At 44.1% G+C, this 27,212-nt stretch overlaps 1 protein-coding gene across 1 annotated transcript in view; it reads right to left on the bottom strand.

The window, feature by feature from the left end:
• The window catches only part of Lrmda (leucine rich melanocyte differentiation associated), a 1,035,040-nt gene that overhangs the window by 441,815 nt on the left and 566,013 nt on the right, over positions 1-27,212 (bottom strand). The window contains exons 3-5 of the mRNA XM_052189879.1: positions 21,002-21,128; positions 14,132-14,271; positions 1,253-1,370 (exon numbers count right to left, since the gene is read on the bottom strand). Coding sequence (XP_052045839.1) covers positions 1,253-1,370; positions 14,132-14,271; positions 21,002-21,128 — 385 coding nt within the window. The remainder of the gene's footprint in view (positions 1-1,252; positions 1,371-14,131; positions 14,272-21,001; positions 21,129-27,212) is intronic.

Genomic DNA, 27,212 nt, shown 5'->3' with positions numbered 1-27,212 from the left:
GGAAAGAAAGTGGCTTGAGGTCTGCTGCCAGCAGCGTAACTTGATGGAAGAGGCTTCAATGTTCTGCTCTGTTTTGGCTTTGTTTGGCTTTGCTTTCCCCGCTTAATCACTTCCAATGCATGTACGGAGGGCTATAAGTCACCGGGTGAGGACAAACTAGACCTTCAGGATTACTGTGCCAGCATTTTCAACATATAGCTGCAATTTCATAGGCGGTAACTAAGGCGCTCCACAGTGCTCTAGGGTAATGAAGTTTCTAGAAAGGGGTCATCAGCAGGATCACTGCGTCTACTCCCCAGGTTCAGGCTTCTTAGAAGAGCCCATTGTCGCCCAGAAAGATTATTGCAAACATCCTTAAAACCTCCTTGTATCTAAATCCAAGATTCCAACCCTTCTGTCATGAACTGTAGGTAGGGAGCACGTAGCAGCCCCAGTGCAGATTGTCCGGAAACACTGCATACTGTGCTAACATCACCTCAGGGAACTGAAGAGCCTTCATCTCAGATAGAAGAAAATGACTCCCTTTTAGTAGCAAGAAACAAGAGCCCCCCTCCAAAGGGTGAGAGGAATTGCATCCACCCAAGAAACACAAAAGTTTCAGTGTGTTTTGTTTTCAGCTGAAGAATCTCTTGGGAAGAAAGCATTGAGGATTCCTAAAATTCACCTTTGAACTTTATTCACATTTCTGTGTGCCTTAGTTACTTTTCTACTGCTCTGCTAAAATAGCATGACCGTTACGACTTATCTACAAAAAGCAGGTTATTTCAGGCTTAGAGTTTCAGAGGATGAGTCCACGACCATCATGTCAGGAAGCATGACAGTGGGCAGGCATGGTGCTGGGACAGTAGCTGAGGGTATATATCCTGATTCACAAGCACAAAGCACAGGCAGATAAGTGGAAACCTCAAAACCCACTCTTGTACTGGCACTTTCTTCTAACAAGACCATATTTCCCAATCCTTCCTTAAAAGTTCCACCACCTGGAGGCTAGTATTCAGACACATAAGCCAATGGGAGCCATTCTCACTTAAATCACAAGATGTGTTGTGAGTCTCTTTAGACTGAGTGATAGGGAGACCTCAACTATAGCCAGTCAATTTTATGACTGGGCCAGCCTTATATCTATGACTGATCCCTGGTGTGAGATCATACCTACTTTCTAAATACACAGGAAGATATCACCCATGTTCTGTAGAGAAGCCAGTGAAGTACAATATAAATCCCACATGGAAACCAAACAGGAGCAGCTCACCTTGGGTTTCACCACCTTCATGAAGGCCCCTCTGACCAATGCCTCCTCCCGTTCTTGTCTGGTGACTTTCTGGGCATCCAGAAACTTCAAATTGGGCAGCTTGTGCAGAACAAAGTACCTGGGGCAAAAAGGCAGACACAACCCGGTAAAGTTGGAATCACAGCCTCAGCAATATGTCTGAACATTTGGAATCCACACAATAAGGCTTTAAGGGTTTAGATCTTAGCCACTGCCTTCCCACCTCTACCCAAAATATGCCCCTCCACTGGGGAAATGTAAAGGGTTGTACTTTATACAAACATACAACCAAATTTGAGTCATGATTATACTTGATTCAAGAGTAGACATATACCTCATTAGATTTAGCCAGCCAGTCAGACCCTGTCAAAGTATTCCTTTCTCCCATTCTAGGAAAGAGCCCTTGCTTCAACATGGAAAGTTCTCAGCAAGACTACTCCAAACCTTGTTCAGACGTACCATGTATGCACCTGTTATTCCTGGGAGGTATCTATATCATTCTCTTCATTGATTCAATAGATTGGCAATTTGGAGCTTAGGCTGTAGGCCAGAATTTCCCAGGTAGGACCTTAAATGAGCCCCCATAAGCTGGCTGGCTTTGGTGTAGGAGTGGGGCATGCATGGGGCTGAGAAATGTTTCACTGAAGGACTCAAGAGAGTCTCAAGCACTTTTTGTCATCATTTATGGGTAATTTCCACAATATGGCACAGACAGAGATGATCTTTGTCAAGAATAAATAGGAGGCAGAGGTGGTTTCTAGGGATTTTTAATATTCCCAAATAGTCAATTTCCTCTCTTCCCTTTGAAAGATCATTATTGATCATTATAGATCACCACAGATAAGCCGATGGCTATGTGTGTGATAAACTGCCCTCCATCAGAGGTATATAAAGGGTATTGATAAGAAGACAGACTTGGCAAGAGCATATGTTTATAAATGTATAAGTATATAGACACTGTTCTATACTTCTTGGCAGCAACAGTCATCAGCCAAATTATTTCTCATCAAGACCATACTCTCTATCAACCAAATGAGCAATTGTCCCAACCCTCTTTTGCTTTGGAAGAAGAGATAAATGCCCAATGTCATTAGCAATGAACAATCCCTAAAGAAACCTCTCACTTCCTGCAGCCACTTTCTTACAATTCTCTCATCTTCCAAATCCCAAGAAACATCCCTTCTCACCTCTAGCCCACACTACTTTCTTCATTCTAAATGTTCCTAGAATACACTATCAGCATTCATTCCAACATCCTGCCATTTCAGTTATTTCCTTGCTGTTAAAGTATTGAATGTCTTCATCTAAGCTACACCCTTCTCAAAGGTTTACCTTCATTATATCTTGGAAACCAAAGCAAGAATGAGTTCAATACCCTGTCCATTTATTTCAGCCACACAAATATTTCGAGAGTACCTACTATGTGCCAGGCATCTGGGGATATAGAAGTGATTATGATTATCTCTCCATTCTCAAAGAAGTTCTTACTGTAAAGGGGAATGTTTTTGACACACAACTAACTAGAAATCAGTGAGGTGGACAGTGGTGGTGCATGCCTTTAATCCCAGCACTTGGAGACAGAGGCAGGAGGATTTCTGAGTTCGAGGTCAGCCTGGTCTACCCAGTTCCAGGACAGCCAGGGCTACCCAGAGAAACCCTGTATCAAAAAAAAAAAAGAAAGGAAGAAGGGAAGAAAGAAAGAAAGAAAGAAAGAAAGAAAGAAAGAAAGAAAGAAAGAAAGAAAGAAAGAAAGAAAGAAAGAAAGAAAGAAAAGAAAAGAAAAGAAGACGAAAAGAAAAGAAAAGAAAAGAAAAGAAAAGAAAAAGAAAAGAAAAGAAATCAGTGAGGCTAAGTTATGTACCAGAGTGGTTATGCAAAAACAGAGAACAGCCAAAAGCTATAGGGAAGAAGAGAAATATGCCATCTCAAACAGGCTTCAAAGAACCAAATTCAAAAGCAACTCACTTAAGATTTTATCAGTGTAGATATTCCTGGACATCTACTGTGCATCCCTCCCCACTGGAGCCCAGGGTTCCCAAGGGTCTCTTCCCACATGTACAAGGTAATTTCACATCACCAAGTGACCTTTATAAGCTTATTCAGATAAAAGACCAAGGTATCACTCAAGAGCCAGGGACAGCATTCTAAAGCCTGTACTCTTTTTTTTTTTTTTTTTTTTTTTTTTTTTTTTTTTTCATTGTATTTTTTTTTATTATTCGATATAATTCATTTACATTTCAAATGATTTCCCCTTTTCTAGCCCCCCCACTCCCCGAAAGTCCCGCAAGCCCCCTTCTCTTCCCCTGTCCTCCCACCCACCCCTTCCCACTTCCCCATTCTGGTTTTGCTGAATACTGTTTCACTGAGTCTTTCCAGAACCAGGGGCCACTCCTCCTTTCTTCTTGTACCTCATTTGATGTGTGGATTATGTTTTGGGTATTCCAGTTTTCTAGGTTAATATCCACTTATTAGTGAGTGCATACCATGATTCACCTTTTGAGTCTGGGTTACCTCACTTAGTATGATATTCTCTAGCTCCATCCATTTGCCTAAGAATTTCATGAATTCATTGTTTCTAATGGCTGAATAGTACTCCATTGTGTAGATATACCACATTTTTTGCATCCACTCTTCTGTTGAGGGATACCTGGGTTCTTTCCAGCATCTGGCAATTACAAATAGGACTGCTATGAACATAGTAGAACATGTATCCTTATTACATAAGCCTGTACTCTTAAACTCAAAACATATTAAAATTATTTTGCAATTAACTTCAATTAATTCCTTTATGAAATAATATATTGTTTCATGTGAGTGAGCAAGTGTTTGGGCTTTGGACACAGGACAAAGGCCAATATTCCAGATCCCATTCTCCCCTTCCACTTTACTAAGGTGGGGTTTCTTGATTTTGCAGTGTACCATAGGTTAGCTGACCCATACACCTCTCTGCCTTGCATAGAGAAGTGCCTTGCCTAGACTCTCCCCATAGGAGTGTCTAGGATTACAGATGTGACCATCAAGGTATCAAGGATGGAACTCAGGTCATCGGGTTTGTATGGGTCCCTGAAATTCCTTTACAGTCTATCCCAAGGCCAAGTGATACTCCCTCCCAATCTTTTTCTTCCTTTCTCCTACATTATCCCTCCTTCCTGCCTCCACCCTGGCCTCAATATATCACCTGCTTTCCTTTTCTCCCAAAGCCTGTCCCTCTTCAATGTCCATGCCCAAATACCTTCGATCTCATCCAAAATGAGGCAAAGGGCTCAAGTGTTCTTTATTACCCTTTAGCAGAATTCCCACCGGCCTCAGACTGTCAGAGAAAACTTCCATCTCCTGCTTATACAGGCAAAGCCTTGATGACAACAGATTCTTTCAAATAAAGACATGTACAGACAGAAACAATATGTCAGGAGTGACGCTCAAAGGAATAAAGACACCCACTAAGTGTAGGGTGGGAAAAGATGAATATTCAGGTGAGGACAACATCAGTATTAGAAAATCAGCCAATGTTTAATGATGAAGTGAAAGATGCCTTCACGGGGCTGCCAGGAAGCACAGTGACAACAGACCGTGCATTGTCATTTCGCCTAGCTTTGGATCACAGCTCTGAAATCAAAGGAGCGAGACAGAGAGGTGCTGGCTTTTAAGCTAGTTAAAATTTTTTGGATGACAAAGAACTACTGTTTGCAGAGGGTTCTTCTTAGAATCAGAGAGACAGCCTATGACAGAGTCTGTCAATCATCTCTAGACTTCAGGTGGCTTCACTATCATCCTAAGGGCCACCATGAGTTCCCAGAGAAATGTGAGGGACTTGAGGGTTCCCCAACCTGTGAGGATCAGAATGTAGGTCCTAGAAGGATAACAAACCCAGATAGGACACCCACTCTCAGTAGACCAATTAAGGAGACAAGTTAATATTGAGAAGCAAGGAAAGGAGCTATATTCAATTGTGAGAGGGGATAGGAACATTGGGAAAAGGAACGAGGAGCTACAATGATTCCTGGGGCCATCTTCATGGTCCTAAGAGGATGTTTAGTTTGAAACAGAGCACCAGAGGTATGCATAGCTAAGCAGTTCTGTTCCAGGAGGGAATCCATCTATCACCATTGTCTCAGCTGAGGTATCTCCTGTAATATGGGCTGACAAGCTGTGAACCTCTTTCAGGGAGACAAGCTCCCTTACTGGTTGGTACCAGGGCTTCTGGGCTTTTCATTCCTCTAAGAGTCCAAAGGAAATTTCAATGTCTTGGACACCTTAGCCTGATAGCCAGAGGGGAGGGGCCACTAATGGACTCTTTAGAATATTTTCATCTCAAGGGGTCTGTAAGATGTTGTTCAGTGTGAGTTTGATCCTTGTGGTCCAAGGAGAAGGAGATAACGGATTCCTGAGAGTATCCTCTGACCTCCACATGTGCTCCATGGTAAGCATGTTCCTCCAACTCATATCGTACATACATATATACATATGCATACACTAACAGTAAATGAAAAACATAAAATTTAAAACAGCACTTGAGTGATAGCTCTGTAGTTAAGGGCTCTTGGTGCTTTTCCAGAAGACCCACATTCAGTTACCAGCATCTATGGCAGGAGGCTCCTAACAACTGGAACTATAGCTCCAGAGGACCTGGCACCCTCTTCTCACCTCAGTGGGTTCCCACATATGTGTACATATAATCACACATATATTGAGACACATAAACAAAAATTAATATTTAAGCTCTTTAAAAATGAATATCGCCATCCCTGTCAGAAAGACTACACTGGGCAGACTTGCTCCGCCATGATCCATTCCTCTGGAATGCCTTCTTTCATTTGTTTACACATTCAGTGAGTAACCATAGAGGAGTGACTACCTGGAGGGAGCAATGCAAGGCCCTGAGAAGGTGAGAGATCCCAGCAGAAGACCTTTAATCTCAGTGCATCCTACGTTCTAGCACGGCGTTTACATTCTACCACAGTAGACTTTGACTTTGAGCAGGCATCCTCAAGGCCCATGGGCTTGTTAAAGCACAGAGGCAGACGCCAGCCCATCCCCAGAGCTCCTTACTGAGGCAATCTGGACTGAGGCCTGGAATTTATGTTTCTAATAAGTTCCCAGGTGATGCTGTCACGGCTTCCATCCTGCTGAGAACCAATGTCCTACTGAAAACAACACCACAAGGACTAATAGTTGGGAAATTATGAGAGCAATGAGGCAGCCAAGAGTCTCTTTCCCAGTTCAGCTAACAGTCTGCCCTGCCCAAGCACCTGTGCTCTGTGAGCCTGGCTAACAGTCACGTTTACCAGGTCTTCCTGTCCCCTGGTGATTTAGTACAGGCTTCAGCATTCCTGCCAAGCCATAAGCCAGTGGGCGTCCTGCCTGCCTGTCCCATGCTGGTCTTGGGAGATCCATTTCCCTTTGTTCTAGGTCATGTCAGAGTGTCAAAAGCTGCAGCTTCAATCCTGAGTGTAATACACGTTTGCCATAAAAACACAAGAGCAGATTCCCAAAGCCACGGAACGAAGGCTTTTACAATATCAATTCAGCCCTTGTAAATTTAATCCGGGGGTTATTTGTTGCACCCAAATCTCTTTACCATGATGTATGACTTAGTTACCAGGGGGTTATCACCACCGTATCCTAAAGTTGCATAGTACATAAAACATTTCAGTTAACAAAGCGGAGAGGTTAACTCCCCCAGATAACCTGCAATCACAAGGGCTAGTCCAGATGGCATCCCTCTGTCAGCCCGCAGGAGCTATTGATGGTTCAATCAGTTTGTTTTGAAGGAAAAGAACAACAAAAGGCCAGTAAACTTATTCAGACTGTCAACAGGGGCTATCAGGAATGGGACTTGCAGGTAAGTAATTCTGGGTGTTTTAAAGCTATTATCAAACAGCAATGGTGGAGGGAAGAGACAGCTACTAATAACATAGAAGGCAGCCATCATAAAGCACTTTATGGCAGAACCCCCCTGTCCATAAATCCTGTGACACCCGGAGACAGCTTCAGATTTATAAAACTGCTTGTTAAGCCCAGGCACTGCTTAATGAGAGGAGATCAGTCTAGTTAAGTCTCATGTCCCTAGCTATGGAGGACAACTCCAATTTTCCTGACCTTCTCAAGGTGGCTGGAGGGAAGCCCCCAGGGCTAAAGGTGGTGGGACATAGAGGCCCTGCTTGCTGTGATATGGAAAAGGAGGTTATCAGGAGAGCAGGCAGCCCTGCAAAGGTGCACACACCCCCATTTGTCTCAGTATGGAGGCAGATTTCCTGAAACTGAGAGACCATCACCCAGAGACTCTCAGGTTCCCTCTCTTCATGTAAAGTGGTAGATTTTCTTAAAGGAGCCTGTAAGGACAAAGCTAAATCTAGAAGAAGGACAGAACAATTCCAATCCTTTTGTTATTATGAGAAAAAAATCTATTTGTTTTGTTCTAATATCAACGACCTTAGTACTTCCTGCCTAGATATCAAGAAGAAAGGAAAACATTCTCTTGTCCTATATACCACATTCCCCCAGAAAGATTGCCTGCTCCCCAACAATAGTGTAAACCAGTTAGTCACTCCTCAATGATTACTCACTGAATGTGTAAATAGTGTAAATAGTGTAAAATAGTGTAAACTCATGTCATGGACCTCGCAGATCGGCTGGTGAGGTTGGCAGCCATATTTCTTTCATGAAAATGGTCCAAGACTCTCATGGGTTCTTGGGAGAGCCAGGCTCCAGAGTGCTGGGTGGTTTATCCATTCCACTTATGGCAAGCAATGCTTCCTCCATTTATTTCTCACCACCTTCTCACTCGCATACCCAGGGAGTGCAGAGACAAAGTACAAGTTACTGATGCTCTACCTGGTGCCCTGAAGGCAGCTATGAAGGATCCTTTTGATGGTTTCAGTCGCCCCCTCCCCCTCCCAGCTTAACAGAACAGGGCAAGAATGTCAACAAGACAACCAAGACAACGTGACTCCTGACTGTCAACTGGATTACATCAACTCTGTTTAATAATACTGGCCATCTCACGCTGGCCAAGAGCATGGATCAACTGCTAAAGGTGTTTGACTAATGAGAGAAAACAGCAAGGGCTTAGACACAGCTTCTTTGAAAGACCAAAGTTCCTAGAGATTAGGGGCAGGGTGCCAAGGAACAGTGGTCGTCATGACGAAACGTTGTGAGAGGGAGCTGTCAGGGCAGAGCAGATAGCTTGGGCTATGAGGTTTTGAGCTTGCCTTCCTGAGCCTCAGTTTCTCTATCTGAGCCATGAGAATGGGCGTTGGACTCCTTCAAACACTAATTTGTTTGGGGTCTCTGTGCTCAAAGTTGATTGACAATAAATAAATTCATACGGTCCCTTCTTGATACACCAGGTTCACCCAATTGCCCTGCATGACATCCCCTTCCCACCTCCAGAGACAGTCAGAAAACACCAATGAGGACCAAGGCAACAAGAACAAAGGACTGAGTGGGACAGCTCCAGATGCTCTGAGAGACAAGATGATGATCTCACTCTAATGAGCTGAGGTGAGCTCACCTACAGCATTAATGAATTGGCCTGACAACTGGCAAAGGCCAGCTGATTTTGCTCTCAGTTCACTGACAGCATGTTTGAAGTCTCTGTGCAAACAATACACCACAGGACAGTCCAAGGGCCTGTATGGAGGGTAACCGGCAATTACTGTGTGGGCTTCTGTCGCTTTGATCTCGGGGTCGCGACCTTTGCTTTCTTGTGATCATCAAAGCCCAGATTGTAGATTAGCTGGGGAATGCTAGCTGGTTTATATAAGCCACAGGTTTTACAGCTCCTATTTAGTGGGAAACAGCCTTGGGTGGCAGCCCAAGGTGGCCCCAGACACCACCGGAGGCTCCCTCCTACCTTTCCTTCAGTGGAGTGCTACAGACACTGGGCAGGCCCCCAAGCTGCTGCCTGCCAGGGAACAAAGAAAGGGCATCATATTTTAAATAATTTAAAGTTTTAAGGGATACAGAGGGACCTACTGGGGTGGGTGAGTGGGGGGACGGGAGGGGGGAGCAACCAGAGCCTGAAGGGACAGAAATTGAAAGAAAATGCACAACAGAGCTTAGCCACAAAAGACCAGCGTCAAGCCTGAGAGCCCAGGTTTCTTATTTGACGTTCGTTCAGCATTTAGTCTCTTGACTTTCAGCCATCATTCTTCCTGAAGAAAAAGATAAGAAGGTGTTAGCATCTAAGGGTCTTCATGGGGTTTGTTCTCTCTGCCAGGTGAAGAAGGAGAAGACAAGAAATATCTGGAATGAGGCAGGGAGCAGAGGCGAAATCTTGAACACAGAAGAGGAGCAGAAAGAATCAGCGTTCAAAGAAAGGCTTTTATTGGGGTGAGGAAACACACACATACACCAGGCACATGAAGAAAAAAGACACTCTGCAAAGCAGAGGGGAAATCAGGAAAGCTAAACTCCAGATCTCCTTGAGGACTGCAGATTTAAGGGTCTGAAAGGAAAGTCTTTCTCCTCCAAGTTTAAAGTTCGTTAATTTGAACAAAGGCGGAGAACCTAATAGGCTGGTAGCTTTGGGGTAAACATGGCCTGGCCTGGCCTTGAACTTGTCCATAGGCTGAGTGCCCTGGTGGTAGGATAAACAGTCTTTCTTTTAAGATTGCAGGCTTTTCTCTCAGGTCAGGAGTGTGAGGAAGAAGTCAGCCAGTCAGCCATCTTGGAATTTCACCATCTAGTGAAATTACTTATTATCTAGTCATAGCTATTCTCTCTCTCTCTCTCTCTCTCTCTCTCTCTCTCTCTCTCTCTCTCTCTCTCTCTCTCTCTCTCTCTCTCTCTCTCTCTTCCCCCTCCCCTCTCCCTTTCTCTCCCCTATCCCCTCTTCCTTCCTCTCCCCCTTTCTCCCCTCTCTTCTCTCCTCTCTCCTTTCTCTGTCTACCAGGGAATCTATCTCTTAGTCTGTCAAAAAAACTGCCAGAAGAAAAAGAAAGGATAAACTATTGTGAGCACCCAGGGTTCCACCCCTGACTTACTATATCAGTTTTGGATGGTATCAAAATCTGCAAGAGGCCCAAGTTCATATCCATGCAACATTCATCCTGGAACAGTAGCTGTGTATCTACACAGCGAAATGCAGATGGGTTCAGACCCTGGGATAAGGTGGTCATGTCCACTTCTCAGCCACAAGCAAAGACATGGTAAAGGGACTCCAGGCATGCTCACACTCCTGCAACAGCAGGCCCACAGCTCTGCTCAACCACTCCATAGTATGTCCGTGTTCACAGAGAAATATAAGGAGCCTGTTTTATTGCGGAGATGTATGCTAAGAAAATATAACTATGTACACAAAGGTAAATGAGGAAGCCAGAAGGGTAGGCACTGGGGAAAGGGTCAGAAATATGGGACAGAGAGAACAACATAGATAAACCTAGTCACTTCCCATTCCAGGTCTGGTGGTTAGCCACACATGAACTAAGCCTGAGCTGAAATCTTTGAAGTCAACATCTCCCAAGGAAACAAAGCAACAGACACACTTGTTTTGATGTATGGCCGGGTGACATAAATATTACATCACATGACCACAGAGGATGCCAATCAATGGGAAAAAATTTTTTCAACAGCACTAAATGAACCACAGGTTCCTGCTTCTGAATGCTATTGCTTAAATGATTAATAGATGAAGCGTTGTTCAAAAACATACTTAAAGTGAAAAACAGTAAACTGCAGAAATATCATTCACTACTTAAGTCATTTGCTAGCAAAAGAAAAATGCCGTATAAATTTACATAGAACTTCCACTATGATGATTTCAGTGACAGCCAGAGAGAACGTAGACTTCACACTTTGTGGATGAAGGAATGTGGCATAGGCCATTGTACTGCTTTGTGTAAACATATATGCCACAGGAACTCTGAATTCAAAAGCCATATTGTAAAACCCTAAAACTTCTCAGGAGTAAATGAATCACCAAGCAGAATGAAGAAAGCAGGGCTGCAGAAAGACCAGGGTGCTGAGCATATGCTGTGGCCATATCTCCCTCTTCCAAATATAGGGAAGAGTGCTTTTCAAGTCAACAATTAAAAAAAAAAAACATGAATAGAAGATTTAAGCGTGTTAGAGAACCAATCCAGCATTTTATACGATGATGTAGTGAATTTGCAATGGAGTAGGAACACATTTCATACCTCTATTGTTCCTGGTAGCTGCCTTTTCTCCAAGTGTGGCCATCTACCAGTCACTGTGTGGATAACTTATGGGTTTTCAAAGGCAATTGTGACTAGATGTGATTTGGGCTGTGTGCAGGCTCTTGATTCCTGTCCCTCAAGGCAATATTGTCATAAATATACTAACAAACAGCCTTCTCAGCCCCATCTCTCACATCCTACCAGCAACACAGACCTGAGATGGGGAGGACATGCTAGGGGGACCAGCCAGGTAGATCCATGAGAAGGATTGCTCTAAGAGAAAAAACTTACTGCAAAAACATTGACCCACAACTTAGACTTGGATTGAGTCGGGATGATGGTTGCTACTGGCTAACTGGATCTGATACCTAAGAAGGAAGAGTAATTCCAACACTTGAGCATAGTTGCCTAACCATTTTCCCATGACTTAGGCTTGCATTAGGCTTCCAGAGACAAGGACCCTGCTCCTACTCAGTGGGCGCTCTTCTCTCCATGTAGGCCTGTCTATAGCTGTGAGAGGAATACCGATGACGGAATGTATGACATGGGGTGAGAGAGTAAATCCAAACATGCTTTGCTGCCAAAAGAATTATAGAGGCTGAATTGACTCCAGGGCATTTAAGGACCATGGATCTAGACAGTCACCCCTGTTTTAAGTCATCCTATTGAAATGGAACCTCACATCAGGTTTTCAAATCTTACTGCATATACAATGAAGATTAGTCTGCCTTGTCAATCTGACCAGTTACAAAATCAACAACGAAGTATTTGCTTTTCTCTTCCCTTTCCACCTCTTTAAGCTCTATATCTGAGACCAAAAAGAACAAGATGAAAATGGGAAATGTATCCTGTTCCGTCTTTCTCCTCACTCCTCACTCTCTCTCATCCTACAAAATCAATTTACCTACACTTGTATTCACATATTATGTTTGGCTGCATGAATGAATAAATGGACATGTGTGAGTGTGTGTGTGTGTGTGTGTGTATGTGTGTGTATACACACACATAAAAAGGTAATATACACACATAAAAAGGTAATATACATGTATACTCATACATATGTAAAAGTTACATGTGTTTCACAAATGGAACAAAACTATGAAGAAAAAAGTCAGAAAATAAAAGGGAAACTTTCAAACAATGTGTCATTTGTGAAACCTGTTTATTAGATAAACGTTTTTTGAACTTGGCCTTCCAAAATACATCTTAAATGTAGTTCTGGCAATAACCATGATAGAAGATTGTCTAGGTGCCTACCAACTGATGAAAGGATAAGAATGTGTTTTTACATATAATGGAGTATTATTTAGCCACAAAGGAGAACAAAGTCATGTTGTCTGCAAAAAAATATGCATAGATCAAAATATCATTACATAGAGCAGACTAGGTGTCACATGTATTATCTTATACATGGAAACTAGAGTTAAATAGAAAAGAAAAACAATCTCAAGTAGAGGTAGAGATACCACTGAGGAATGGTAAGTGGGCCAGAAGAAGCAGGGAGATGAGTGGGTACAGAGGAAGTTGTGTTAGCAATATATATTGTGATATGAAAATTAATATATGCTAATAATAATAATGAAAAGTGCTATTCCAAAAATGTTGATACAAGAAGGTACTAGGTTTAAACTGATCCCTTCACACACCTTGTATCAGACAATTTCATGATTCAAAGTTGAAAAAGAATGGTCCATAAATCATTTGACATCTCAAGCAATTAAACAATTAAATGGGAGAAATGAGCAACTTTCCCTGGTTGGCTGGCAACTATGTTTCTCCTACCAGAAGTCACACATAAACCTATAATATCACACTGTGACTGAAAAGTATTCTAAATGGAGAAAGACTTTCATGCATTAATTTTTTTTCAAGCAAGGGATCCGATTTGTTCTGAGTCAATGTGACAATAGCTTAGAAACTCTACAAAATTAATCATGAAACTTAGAAATGAAGCCAAAGTCACAAAATTCCTCTTTATGGAAATACAACTGAATCCCTGCTTTATGTTATTTACATCCATGTGTTGAACTTTTTTCTCTTATAAATCTATAATGGTCAGTATTTCTTCCACTGTTGTCCTGATACATAATAATTACTCCCACCACACTTCTTTTTAGGTCACCAGGGTTAAACTCCAGTAGGACAACTCCCTCTCAGACCTTTATCCTCTTTTCCCAAACCTTCCAGAGCTAGGTCCCAAGAGCCCCAGCTGCACCTGTAATCGTTCCTTCCTTTCTCCTCTGTTGATTTGAGTAGGGTATTAAGGACAACATTCTTTTATAACAGAGAGCAAAGGGAAGATATCACTAATCCCCTTTCTTATCAAATAAATATAAGTTTTATTAGAAGAGAGTCAGGTATATTCATTTATAAATCATTCATGGCTGCTTCCACACTTTAACATCAGGGTTCAACGGTAATGACAGAATCCATGTAAAACCTAAAATGCATAGGAGTTAGCCCATAATGAAAAACATTTCTCAGGCCCTGATCTTGACCAGCCGATGTCCTTTCTTGGCTCCTATGAATGCAACAAAGGAAGAAAATGGATTCTGTTTCTAAAAGACAACAGTTTAACACAGTCATGGGAGTCTATGGATGCTTACCAATGCTTACTACACAGCCATGGCATGTGGGCACTTACCAATGCTTACTCTATATCCTGCAGCATTTTAGGCCCCAGAAGTCTCCTTTTCCCTTCTGCCACCACCTGAGCACTCACCTGTATCTCTTATAGTCTTCCTCATCCTTCTCCAAGTTGACCAGCTCATTGGGACATGCCACGTTTCCCAGCAGACTGAGGTACTCTAAGGCTGGTGTCACTTCTGCCAGGTGATCAAGGAGGTACTCCAAGTCGGTAATGTGCCAAAGGTTAAGGATCTTCTTCAAGAAAAATGAATGGCTTAGCAAGAAGTAGGAGCCATCAGTAACAGCCCAGGCTATGGGAGTCAGCTCTGCCTCACCCTGGACACAACACCTGACAAAACAACTTAAATAGAGGGACGAGTTATTTTAGCTTACTGTGTCTGGGGTTCCACCACAGTCTGGAAGCATCAATTTGGGGACTACATCTTCAGTGTGTGGACTTTTAGAAGACTCCCATCTATATCAAAGTATAACTATGTCTCAACTCCTAAAAATAAAAAAAAACAGTTTTCAGTTAATCATGCTAAAAGATGGAATTGTCATTCCATTCTCCCAATAGAAAACATCCCAAATGTGATTACGCAGCAGAGCTGTAAGGGAATTTGCAAGAAATAAGGTTTTGAAATGGGCATATCTAGTATAAAAAGATTTGTGTCCTTTCTAGTTATTTTAACATTTGTGGTACTTGTCAGTTTAATTTTTAACATCTGCTTTGATATATTATTCCAATTGAACATTCATGGATTTATTTTCATATGCATTCTCCTTCTTCTCTTTTTAGCTTTACATTGTGAGGGATTTACATGGTCGGGGCCTTGACCATGCTAGGCAGGTGCTCTGATGCTGAGCCACACCTCTAGTCCATCAACAGCCTTTCTGTACATAATTTATGCCCTTGACTATGGAACATTTGTCTTTTTTAGAGGGTTCCTTTTTGTTGTCTATGCTACACACTCCATAAAAACTGTGGCCTTTAGTTGACTAGGGTGCCTGGACAGGTAGATCTTCCTAAATATCCTAGACATGGACACTTTGGGCAAGGCCTCTTCAGGCTTCAAAATGCTTTAGTTATCTGTACCAATGGACCCAGTGCCTGTCCAGGAGTCTTTCTCATGTAGGATGTTTGGTATGATGGAAACTCCATTGTGCTAAGCCTTTCTGACAACCTACTAAATGACAAGTCAGGGTGATCTAAGGAGTTATCCACAATCCACAGCAGGCAGGAAGCCCCAGCATCTCCTGAAGCATGTTCTGCACCAGCCCTTCCTCTCCACTGATTCCACCCCCAAATCATGAAATAGGAGATGGAGTTTTAATTGGCTCCTCAGTCTCCTGGGTCCACAAGAACAAACGCAGTCCTGTCCTGCCTGATTGTGAGCTGAGACGCAATGTGTTACATTGTGTGGAAAATTAGGCCAAGGCAATGAGTGGATGCAACTCTGGGGTCTCCAACTAACCAAGACCATGACAGTGGAGATGAATTGGGAGATGTTTGGAAGGGCACATTTTCTTTAAGATACCTGGCACTGTGTCAACTCTCCCCAGATGGATTCTTAGAACACACCTGGTTCCCTTCATCAAGCCTTCTACAGGGCATTAGAGACTCAGGATTTTTTTTTTCCAGTCTCTACAGGAAGTTGTCATTGTGGAGCCCAAGTGTCATGGCGAGGCTTGCCAAGAGCAATCCTATACAGAGAGTGCAGGATCAAAGTGGTGTCTTTCTTACCTGTTTAGAGAGGACAGAAGGAGAAGAACCTCCTGGCATGCACATCCTATTATACATAAGCCAGGGTGCTTTCCCACATGAGAGTAGAACATTCCACCTTTGGGTTCATCTCCAGGCCAAGGACCGGTTTTATAACCCCTGGGAAATTTTAACCCAATGGTAGACATTTGGATGCTAAGCACATAGTATAATGATATACTATGATACAGGCACATATATATCAGAAATATTAGCATAGCAAAAAAAAAAACCTAAGAAAAATGAGATTACATGTCACACAGCTAGTAAATGACAGAGACTATATTCAAGTCTAAGAAGTCTAAGTCATTTATATGGGAAAAATGACTCAATTTCTAGTACAAAGGATGAAATTAAAAGACTGAAAACTGAAGAGTTTAATATGTTTAGGGGAAAGATAATACACTGTCATCCAGCTGTGCTGTCTGTCTCGGATATTTCAGTTTAGGCTCATGTTTTCAAAGCACTGTGGTTTTCTCTAAGTGTACCAAGAAATTTTAGTTAGGGAGCAGTAAGGTCTTCGGGTGTTAATGGATGGCTTCCCATAGATCACCCTACTTACTCTACTGAATATTGTAAAGTGTGTATTATAAAAGAAACCAAGACCCTGAAAAAGAAAACATATTTGTTCAAGATGATAAGAAACTGCTGTTAAAAGTAAGATCTGGGGGGGGGGGGGGGGGGGCTGGAGAAGTGACTTGGTACTCTTGTAAAGCATGGGCATGCAGTTCCCAACACACACTTATGGAGGCTCACAACCACCCATAATCCCAGCTCCGGGAGACCTGCGGCTCTTTTCTGCCCCCTGTTGGCACCTGCATTTACATGTACATATCCACACACAAACACACATGAGTATCTCTGTTTTTAAGGGTGAGGTCCAGTTTCTTCCAGCAAAAGGATTGCTTTTTTTTTTTTTTTTGAGTTTTAGAATCTGGGGCTCAGAGTTAGCCTAAGTGGGGTCTAGATGAACGCCATACCTGTGGCCATCTATGTGGCTTTCAGAGGCTTGCAACCTCTGGGTTTTCTAAAAATCAAAAGAGAATTATAATCAGTAATTCCCAGAATCACAGAATGAGATTAGAATTAGAGTAAAGTATAAAAGTCTAAGAAACACGTTTATCATACTTTCTGCCTTTTGTGATAATGGCATTATTCAGATGAGAACGGTTTTCATACTTTTAGGATGACGACATAGTCAGCTTTTGTCAACTTGACACAAACTTAGCCATTATCAGGGGAGAAGGATTCTACCAACTGTTAATTGATGTAGCTGGAGGTGATACAATCCCTGGGCAGGTGGGACTGGGCTGTATAAAAAAAAAAAGTAGTTCAGAGAGCCAATAAGATGCTTTATAGTGAAAACTAAATCAGGGATCTCATAAAGACAAGATGGCGAGGCTGGTGTAATAATATATAGCTATAGAAATGAGCTATTCTCTGTATGAATATCTGTGTCGTCTCCCACATTGTTTTGCATTGGTGTGAAAGTTGCTTTCATAATACAAGCAGGTCTGACAAGCACATGTACACCAGGGCTTATGGCCTGGATTTCACGTATGATGACATATGCAGCCCATTAGAGGTAGGCAGCTGAGCCCAAAGCCAACACTAATCACATACGTAAGAGTGAGGTCATGTTAGTCTCTCTAGTGCTGGTAGGGGAAATAAAAAACAACATTGCCTGAGTGACACAAACTAAGACCATCAGAAGAACCAACCAGCTGAGCCCTGATTCACATAGAATTGAGGCGCACAGAACATTTCTTGTTTTGTGGAGTGGATCGTTATGCTACATGAGCTAGCTGGCAGAGCCTGTCCACGTCCGGAGCATCTCATGGACACCACCAGCAACACCCACCCTGCCACTTGTATAGAACTGGGACAATTTCATAAGGAGGGAATATTAGCCTGAAAAGGCAGGGTCAGTGTAAGAGGCGGTTAAGAGGATGGCATACACTACTGTCTGCCTTTGCCTACCTTTCAGACTGCAACTTCTAGATCAAATGAGTGGGGAAGCTGACTTTTGTCACAGTACCAGTAGATCAGGGAGGAAAAGAGGAAAGAAATTGCATGATTCCCTGAGTGGGACATAGCAACCTGAATGGGACAAGACTTTGTGGTCTGTATCTACTGATAATAAGATGTTCCAAAAATGTGCAGCTATGTCATTGGATTTTCAGCAACACGGTGACTTCCCAGGCTATTCCCCTAACTCTCTTCGTATAACCATTACAGCTCAAGGAACTTAAGGCACAGAACAGGAAAAGGACTTAACAAAAGACAAAGTCAATCTCCCAGCACTCTGGAACCCAAGATGCCTGCCAGTTTCGGTGGTGAGGAGAATAAAACCACCACCTGATTTTAAGCTATGCCTCTAAAGCTGGGGATTAGGTTCCCAGAAGGTTATTTGTACCAAGCCACACAGCTAAAAAGGACGAAGAGAGCATAGGAAGCCCAGTCTGCAGACCATAATATCCTGCAGTGATGTGAGACACAAGACATGGGCTGAAGCTCAGGGGGGAAATGGTATCATCTAAAGCTTAGTCAAACACTCCTTCTCTCCTTGATCCGGTTGCTCATATGGCCCAGCTGATCACGGAGACAGCCAAGGAAGATAGGAAATACACAGAACTTTGGTCTTCTTCTTAAGCTTCATGTGGTCTGTGAATTGTATCCTGGACATTCTAAGCTTTTGGGCTAATATCCACTTATCAGCGAGTACATACTGTATGTGTTCTTTTGTGATTGTGTTACCTCACTCAGGATGATATTTTCTAGTTCAATCCATTTGTCTAAGAATTTCATAAATTCATTGTTTTTAATTCCTGAGTAGTATTCTTTTGTGTAAATGTACCACAGTTTCTGTATCCTTCCTCTGTTGAGAAACATCTGGGTTCTTTCTAGCTTCCGACTATTATAAATAAGGCTGCTATGAACACAGCAGGGCATGCCTCCTTATTACATGTTGAAGAATCTTCTGGGTGCATGCCCAGGAGTGGTATAGCTGGGTCCTCCAGTAGTACTATGCCCAAACAAGTACTTGCTGGCAGCAGCCTGATATAGCTGTCTCCTGAGAGGCTCTGCCAGTACCTGACAAATACAGAGGTGGGTGCTCCCCTCCAACCATTGGACTGAGCACAAGGTCCCCAATGGAGGAGCTAGAGAAAGGACCCAAGGAGCTTAAGGAGCTGTCAGTCCCATAGAAGGAACAATATTATGAACCAACCAGTACCCCCAGAGCTCCCAGTGACTAAACCACCAACCAAAGAGTACTCATGGAAGGACCCATGGCTCCAGTTGCATATGTAGCAGAGGATGGCCTTGTTGGACATCAAAGGGAGGAGAGGCCCTTGGCCCCAAGAAGGCTCGATGCCCCAGTATAGGGGAGTGCCAGGACAGGGAAGCAGGAGTGGGTGGGTTGGTGAGCAGGGGAGGGGAGGATGGGATAGGGGGTTTTCGGAGGGGAAACCAGAAAGGGGATAACATTTGAAATGTAAATAAAGAAATATATAATTTAAAAAGCAAAAAAAAAAATACACAGAACAGTGACTTGGAAACTGGTTGAGCAAAGGGTTAATGAAGGAAATCACCAAATGTCATTATGACGTGGACTGTCAACTCGCTTGCAAGCCTTCTCCCTCTACTTCTAATGTAGTGTCCATGGATGAGGGCAGCAGGGAGCACATTTGTAACGCACTGCCTGTTCATACCTCACTCCCACAACTCAAATCTCTCAACTCCGAATCCTTTGAGAAGGTATTCAGTCCTAAAGGTAGAGCTCATGATAGGATGAATTAATCTACTGATAAAAGCAGACAAGAACATTTTCTCTTAGTCCCCTTCCCCTTCCCTCCTCCTGCTCTGTCCCCAGTACCAGAACAAGCAAGGGACACACACCATCAAAATCCATCCCCTGCTGAACCCTGCTCTCAGACTGCCAGCCTCCAGACTGGGAGCAACAGACACCTGCTGGTGGTTTCCCATTCAACAGCGTTTGGTCATAGTCGCAAGAGTGAGCAGAGACAATGTTTTACAGAATAAAGAAAATATTAACTTACAGCTTGAAGCAGAAAGGAGACTAATAAGTAATTTTTCAAAGCATCCTACGTGCTGACATAGGTCTCCATCTTGAAACCAGGTCTCCATCTTGTTCATTGTTTGACTGGGAGTTTGTACATAAACTTGGAATTTCTAAGACTAGATAAATGGACAATCTATCCGCTCTTCATTGGACTTTGTAAGAATGAAATGTGAGGTGCTTAAAAGTCCCCCAGGACAGTGCATGGCTTCCATGAATGTTCAGTGAGAAAATAGTGAAAATGAATATGTTGTTCATCCCACAAATGTTTCTGGAATGTGAACTCTACCCAGGTAGTATTGTTCATAGGAAGGATCCAGAAATCCCTGCCTGGTGGAGCTGGCATCCTCACAACTGGTAACCCAGAGCACTAACAATGGAGATGACATGTAACTTACGCTGTTAGAGAAGTCTTCTGATTTATTCTTACTATAGAAGCCAAGGCAGTTAGTTCCTAATTCTCATCCCAGACTGGGTACTCACCTACCCAAAGAAGGTCATAACCCACCACAGTTCTCCTAGGCCTGTTATCGCACCCGGAGTTGTACACAAGGGGAGTGTGCAGCCTGACCTTCACAATTCTCTTCACACCTCAGCTCTCTCTCTCCCTTCTTGATATCCAGAACTGTTCCCCCAGCCTACACCAGAAGCATTCCAGAAGCCTACAAGGACTAAGTCAACTTAGCGGCATTACCCATAGCTTGCCACCAGAGGTCGCCCTCCCACACAAGCCCAGGCAAACAGAAGCAGCTTTTCCTCCCAGGCACCCGTGACATTATTTTCTTTCTCTATTTTTATCTATTAAAAAGATTTCCTTGCAGCCATAACTTAGATCTCTACACTAAAATGGAGCAACAGGAAGATATAACGGTGCATTTCATTTATGAATGACCTATAATAAATTACTCTGAAGTGTCCCGAGTGCCAGAAGACAGAACGCTTTGTCTGCCCACTGACTGTATTTCACATACTTTAATTTAGCTGACATATAAAACTCATTTGACATTTTGCAGGTATTTTTGAGGAAAAGGGTGTGGGGTGGCAGAATGGGACCCCCGGAGAGCTGGGCGGCAAGTGGGGTACTGTGGGGACCTGGCGTCCCGGGTGCCAGAAAAGGATATTTGGTTCTTGTTGAGGGTTAAGGTGTGCAAGTGGGGTAACCCTGGCAACACGAGGTCATCTCCGAGCAGATTGTTGTCTAAAATGAGCTCCTCCAGGCTCCTGAATGCACTCAGTCCTTCCAGTGACCTGCAATGACAAAGGCAAGGGGGAAAAAGATCCTGCAGTAAATCAGAGAGGCCATTATGAGCCGAAATAAATATTTTAACCTTCCCTTTCAGAACTGGGAATAGTTTGGGCTTGGTGCCTGTCAGCAGAGTGAATGACAAGAATTAGTAGCAGGGAGCCCGGGGTAGGGGCGAGGGGGAGAAAGGGGCCCCCGCTGGCACTCACCGCATCCTTCACGAATTGCCAACAGTGAAGGATGAGGGTCACTTATTGAGAAGCCAGGATCCAAAACAAAGGGCTTCAGATACGGCCTGCAGGATAAATTTGTCAATGTCTTGTGCCTTCAGGCACCCAGCCTGGGCTGACCCTAACCTCCGTTCCCAAGATAAATAACTCTGTCACAGTTCACCTTCATTCCCTGGACACAAATTTAAGCTGTCATCCATCATTCCTGCCTAGAAATCTCATACCCCTCTTACAATAATAAATATAACTTCAAGTATCATTTCTTAGCGGCTCTACCATGCAGTCATAGGGGAAACGGCCAGGAAGGCAGCTTTTCTCTTCCTTTATGTTCTCTCTCTCTCTCTCTCTCTCTCTCTCTCTCTCTCTCTCTCTCTCTCTCTCTCTCTCTCTCTCCCCCCTCTCTCTCTCTCTCCTTTCTTTCCTTTCTTTCTTTCCTTTTTTTTTTTAACTTAATCACTTAATTTGCTCCTGCCTAGCATCCCCATGGCTGCCTGACAGGGAGGAATTACATAAGCACTCCAGGCCGAGAGAAAGCGTTTTCTTCTTTCATTATTTCTTTTTACTTGGTTTTGGTTTTGTGTGGGGACAGGGGGCTGGAAGCATTTCTGCTTCAAAGCCCTGGTCTGAAGTTTTAATTTATGGAATGTTTTTTTTTTTTTTTAACTTCCAGCATGGTAAGTATAGCAATGTAGATTTTGAGGCAGTAAATAAAAAAGGCATTAAGGATTTAAGCATGGGTTTCAAACATTAAAAAATACTGTAAGAGAAAGGGAAAGAAGGCTTCCTTTACCCTTGTAGTCTGAAATTAGCTCTTCACTTGAGGGACCCCCGTGAGTGCGTGGAGTGGTAGTTGTCCACAGATGCGTGCCCAGGCACACACAAATGTTAATTAAAGGGAGTCAGAAGTCCCAGGGCTTTTGCAGAGACTTACTCCCAGCTTGGTCGCCTGCCAGGCCCAGGAGATATGGCGCTGAGCTTGCATAGGCAGGAGCCTGTTGAGGCACAGGGCGGGTGAAGGGAAGATACACGTTCAGTGCCTGGCTAGTCTATAAAGTTAGGCTGATCGGGTGTCTGCTACACTATTTGTCTCCTGACTGCACCGATACTAAGGCCCTGTCAGCTTGTGTTCTGTGTGCACCCCAGGCAGTGAGCTTTCCCCGGGAGGTTTTCCCAAGGTACCATGGCTCCATGGTGAGCTTTCTGACAGAGGGTCCCCCAAACCAGGGGCGTGGAGTGGGGGTCCCTACCCTTGAGATGTGTGAGATATGTAAGAGCATGGTCATTAAATCTTCGGTGTCTACTGGGCCCAGGGTTGCTCCCGTCTGCATGGCCGGTGTCACGTGGTCTCATTCTGGCTCTAGAACCCAGAGCATAAGGTCTGTGAGGCCAGTGTTACCTGCTGTGTAGACAAACACAGAAAAACTGAAACTGCCTGTGCTTTGATTCAGGGCCATCCTGTTTCATGGGCTCCTGGGAGGCAAAACAACTCCCTCTCTTTTGGGACTTTGGAGTGGGTTATGAAGCTTTCTCTCAGCGCCTCCATTTCCTTGTAGCCCGAGCTGGGTCATGCCTGCTGGCCCTGTGTGCCTCCCACCTCAGAGGACAGCCGTATTCCCACTCAGAGCTGCCTCCCCCTGACATCCATTAGCTTATCCTGAGACCTGGGGTGGGCAGATGGACTAAGCCAGGGTGCCGGGGAATCGTTGGGCTTTCGAAAGTCCTCGGCTCTTTTGTTTGTTTAAAGCAGGTTCCCATGTAGTCCAGGCTGGCCTCAAACTCATTAGGAAGCCAAGTATGACCTTTGAACTTCCGACCCTTCTGTTTAAACCTGCCCTGGATTGTAGCTCCATCAGGCCTAGTTGGTGGGTTTCTGAGGATCAGATACTGAATATAAAGTCAAGTTCTCAACCAAATGAGCTCTGAGCCCTTGTCTCCACAGGACTCAGTGAACAGCTCATTAGTTACAATTGGTCCCTGTTTGCCCCCCCAGCCCCAACAGGAAGCCTTCGAGAAGCTAGTGAGATTTTTGTGCACCATCATCAGTTGGGGCTCTGATGTAGGCACCATTTAGATATAGACTGCTCCGAGGTATGTTATGCACATGTATATAAAATCATGAGGCACAGCAAAAGGCTGGCAACCGGCAAGCAGAAGAAGTGCCCTTCCTGCGTGCTCGTAAGGAGGCAGAAAGCAAAATGACTCAGGATGAAGAGGGCAAAGCCACTTATACCACAAGGGCACTGCCTACCACCCCCACCCCCTGCCCAGGCTGCTTCTTTCTTCACAGTATAGGCCACAGGTCAGAGCTCCGTATGGGAGTGAGATCTCAGAGAAGAGGCTCCCCATCCCCCCTGCTCCCCCAAATCTCCCATCTCTTGTCTGGTTTCCCGATTCTTTTTTCCTGTGTAACGTTGCTAGTGCTCAGTAAAGGGCGATCTGTGCCGTGTGGGAGGGAGAGTGCGGATAAATAAAGGCCTGCTTTCATGACTGGTGTGGGTACACTCCAGGATGTGTTCAACTGAAGTCAGAGCTTAGGAACTGGAGGCGGGTGGTTCAGAACACCACGAAGGGGAGACATCAGGGGAGAGAATTTGTAGAGTTCCAACGGTGTGTTGGAAACCAGTGAACGACGCTGTGGAGAAGGGCTTCATTGTTTACTTTGAAATGTTTTTCCAGTTACTGTTATTGTTGTTGTTCCAAAAGAAAACATCAGGAAAAAGTAGTTTCTTGTGACAATCCCTCTATTCCAGATTCCTGCAGGTAGATATTCGATGCCATATTAAATGACAAGATTAAAAAAAAAAGGCATAAAAATCCAAGCCTGGCATGTCCGCTTTCCTGGGAGGGTAATGGCAGTTTACAGGGAAGATGATAATGTGGTCTGAGGTAATGTGTAGACTGCACCATGCACCCCACAATGAGAACCTGATGCAGAGCTGACTGTCACTCCAGGGTCTCTGAGAGGTATGGGATGGAAACTGCAGAGGGTCACGGGGTTCCCTCATCACTGGGAGAAAACAGTGGAGAGTGTGTGGACACACCCACTCAGCTGGCAGGAACCCAGGTGGGACCACTTCAGAGCGGGTGTTTCACTCTGCAAACCTCATCAGCATCTCCACCTCAGTTTGCTCAGAGGCTGCCTCTCTCCGTCTGCACTAGTAGGGAAACTGGCATGACCACACCCATAGGTCCCATCTTGGTCAACCTCGCTCACTGGGTTCTCCCCGGGAGCTTGCGGCAACCCTGGGAAGAGTGCTAGTACCTCTTCCAAAGTCACATCGAAATGACAAAACATCACAATGCATTTGGCTCCAGTGGAGTCAAGCAGAGGGAACTTCTAAGTTTCCACTGTAATTAACCCTATCCTCGTTAAGATAATTATGATCAAGCTTCCTGTCACAGTTAATATCCCACCACCATCGCCTGTGGCTCATACACTGCCCTCATTAGCTTATAGAAATAGTGGCGCTAAAGAGGCAGCCCTGCTCTGCCCAGGCTAGGCCAGCGGCTGGGAGGCTGTCACATGGCTCTGGGCACGGCAGCACCTTTCTGACCTTTTCATTTACTGGGTGGCTGCAAACTCAGCCTTTTTATCCTTACCTTGAAAACTAATAATAAGTCAGACCAGGAGCTGGAGGCAGGGAAGGTTTGGGGTAGAAGGATTTCTGATCTAGGCCTGTGATACCCAACCCCCCATACCCACTGCCCCTTAGCCACCACATAATCATCAGGACACAGTACCATAAAAGTCACCAGAGATCACTTGCTTAAGCTCCTGATGATTTCTCAGCTTACGGGCTCTGCCAAGGGTGGGGTCTCTCTTCCCTCAGTTGCCAGTCTAAACCAGAAGTGACACTTGTAGCCGGCATGGAAGTAGCAGTGGATAGTGGGGACTTGCTCATGGCAGACCTATGTGAGGAGAACCTTTTTCTCTGGTTTTACACAGGACCAAAATTGTGATAGTCTCAAATCAAGCAAGGAAGCAAAACCTCTGCTCACAACTTTACCTGTCCTGGTAACATGTACATCAGAACATTGAAACCCACCTTCACAAGGCAGAGTGAGAAAGCTATGGACGTGCCAAAGACCTGGCCCACATGTCCCAAGCCTACCACACAGGTCAACTCCCTTAACTTAAGGGCTAGACCTTGTCTTTCTAGAACTGTCTCTCTAGCCCCCAGCTGGAGAAGGACTGTTAGTGTACCTTCTACCTACCTGGATAGCTGTCAGGTCATAGAGGACTCAGAGTCACTTCCCCAGCATATAAGGCTGCTCAGCTCTGAGCCAAGAGTCTATTAGAGTAACGCAGGGAAGCTCAAGGATCAGGCAGAGAGCGAGCTTGGGGAGCTGCCTGTGGCAAGAGTGAATCCCGTCTTTAGCTGTGGAGAGAGGTGCTCAGGGACAGAAAGCAGAAAGAGCCTGTGATAGTATCCCAAGCCTCAGGGGCGGGGGTGGGGGGGGACTGGAATGCTTCCTTACCACCTGGTAAACACACTCACCTCTGTGACCCTCCCTATTATCTGGCCACTCTCAGATCCATCCCTCCACTGACCTTAATAATGTTTATAATTTAGCAACTAGGTCATTGATAGCCAGCAACCACAGCATGGGGTGAGCTTGGGGCTGCGGAGGGCCAGTGTCTGCTCTAATTGGTCAGTGTGGTGCTTAAAGGGTCTCAGTGATATCTCTGAGTGCAGAAATAGCTATTTGATTCTGTTGTATTAGCACACCTGCCAGGCAGTGGCTCTTAGAGGAGTCTGAAAATGAACTTCCCACAGAGACTGTGGCCAAAGCTACAAGGACAGGACAGATAATACAGAGCTCGCTCGTTGGGAGGGAAGAAAGGGGGTTTGGAGGTGCTGATGTGGCTGGTCGGGTTTCAGGAAAGGGGCCCAGCACCAACATATTGCCTAGGTGAGAGCAGGGTATCCTACCAGCCATATGACTCTCATCAATCCTATTTAAATTGTTGCATGGATGTATGGATCAGCAGAGAAGTAATAAGTAGAGGGAGATGATTGATAATGATAGGTATGTAGGTGATAGACTACAATATTTAATAAAGGATATGTCATCATTTATTACCCTATATGTTTGGCTCTATACTCTTTGTGTCATTCAGGTCACACACACACCACAGTAATACTAGAAACCAATTACTATATATTATGTCTGTGAGAAATAGGAAGTAGAAGAGACTGTACACTACATAATACATAGGGTATGTTAACTTCAAGTGGCAGTAGAAGATCTGGAGTCAAAGTCAAGCCTGAAGTTCTCTGAGGCATCCTTCATGATGGATAACTCATGAGATGCGTAAAACAAAATTCATTACTAAGTAAGCATGATCCGAAGGCAAGACCAGTAAAGGAAACCAGTACAGCTAACTGGATTTAAGTGGATTTGAAAGCTTTATGCTCAGTATCTAAAACCACTAAGGTGCCTTTCAAATATGGTACCCTGACAATGATGGAGAATGAGTAAGAGCCAGAAGTGGAAGTAGACCTTCCACTTTCTGGTACTTGAAAGGAGAAGCAAGAAGGTAGATGCTCCAACCTTTGGGTCTCTACACTATACATGTACCCATCTGGAATTCCGGTCCTCTCCCTCTGAGAAAATGGTGTTTTCTTACCTTGGGACGTGGTGGATAATGTATCTGATATCTGGTCATGTCAGCCTCTTTGCTTCTGCTATCGGGAACCACAGGGTTAAATTCTGAGGGGCCTCCCTACTAAAAGGCAATACTTTGTCATCCCTACTATCTTATTTCCAACATCATTGTTAAGGATTCAGGTTTTAGAATTTATCTTTGAAACCCCTTTAGATGGTATCAACTCTAATAAGCTATTTCAAACCCTT

This window comes from Apodemus sylvaticus, chromosome 8 (assembly GCF_947179515.1).
Source record: "Apodemus sylvaticus chromosome 8, mApoSyl1.1, whole genome shotgun sequence".
NCBI lineage: Eukaryota > Metazoa > Chordata > Mammalia > Rodentia > Muridae > Apodemus > Apodemus sylvaticus.
Note: the sequence above shows the minus strand (reverse complement) of the source record. Positions and strands in the feature narration are given on the sequence as shown.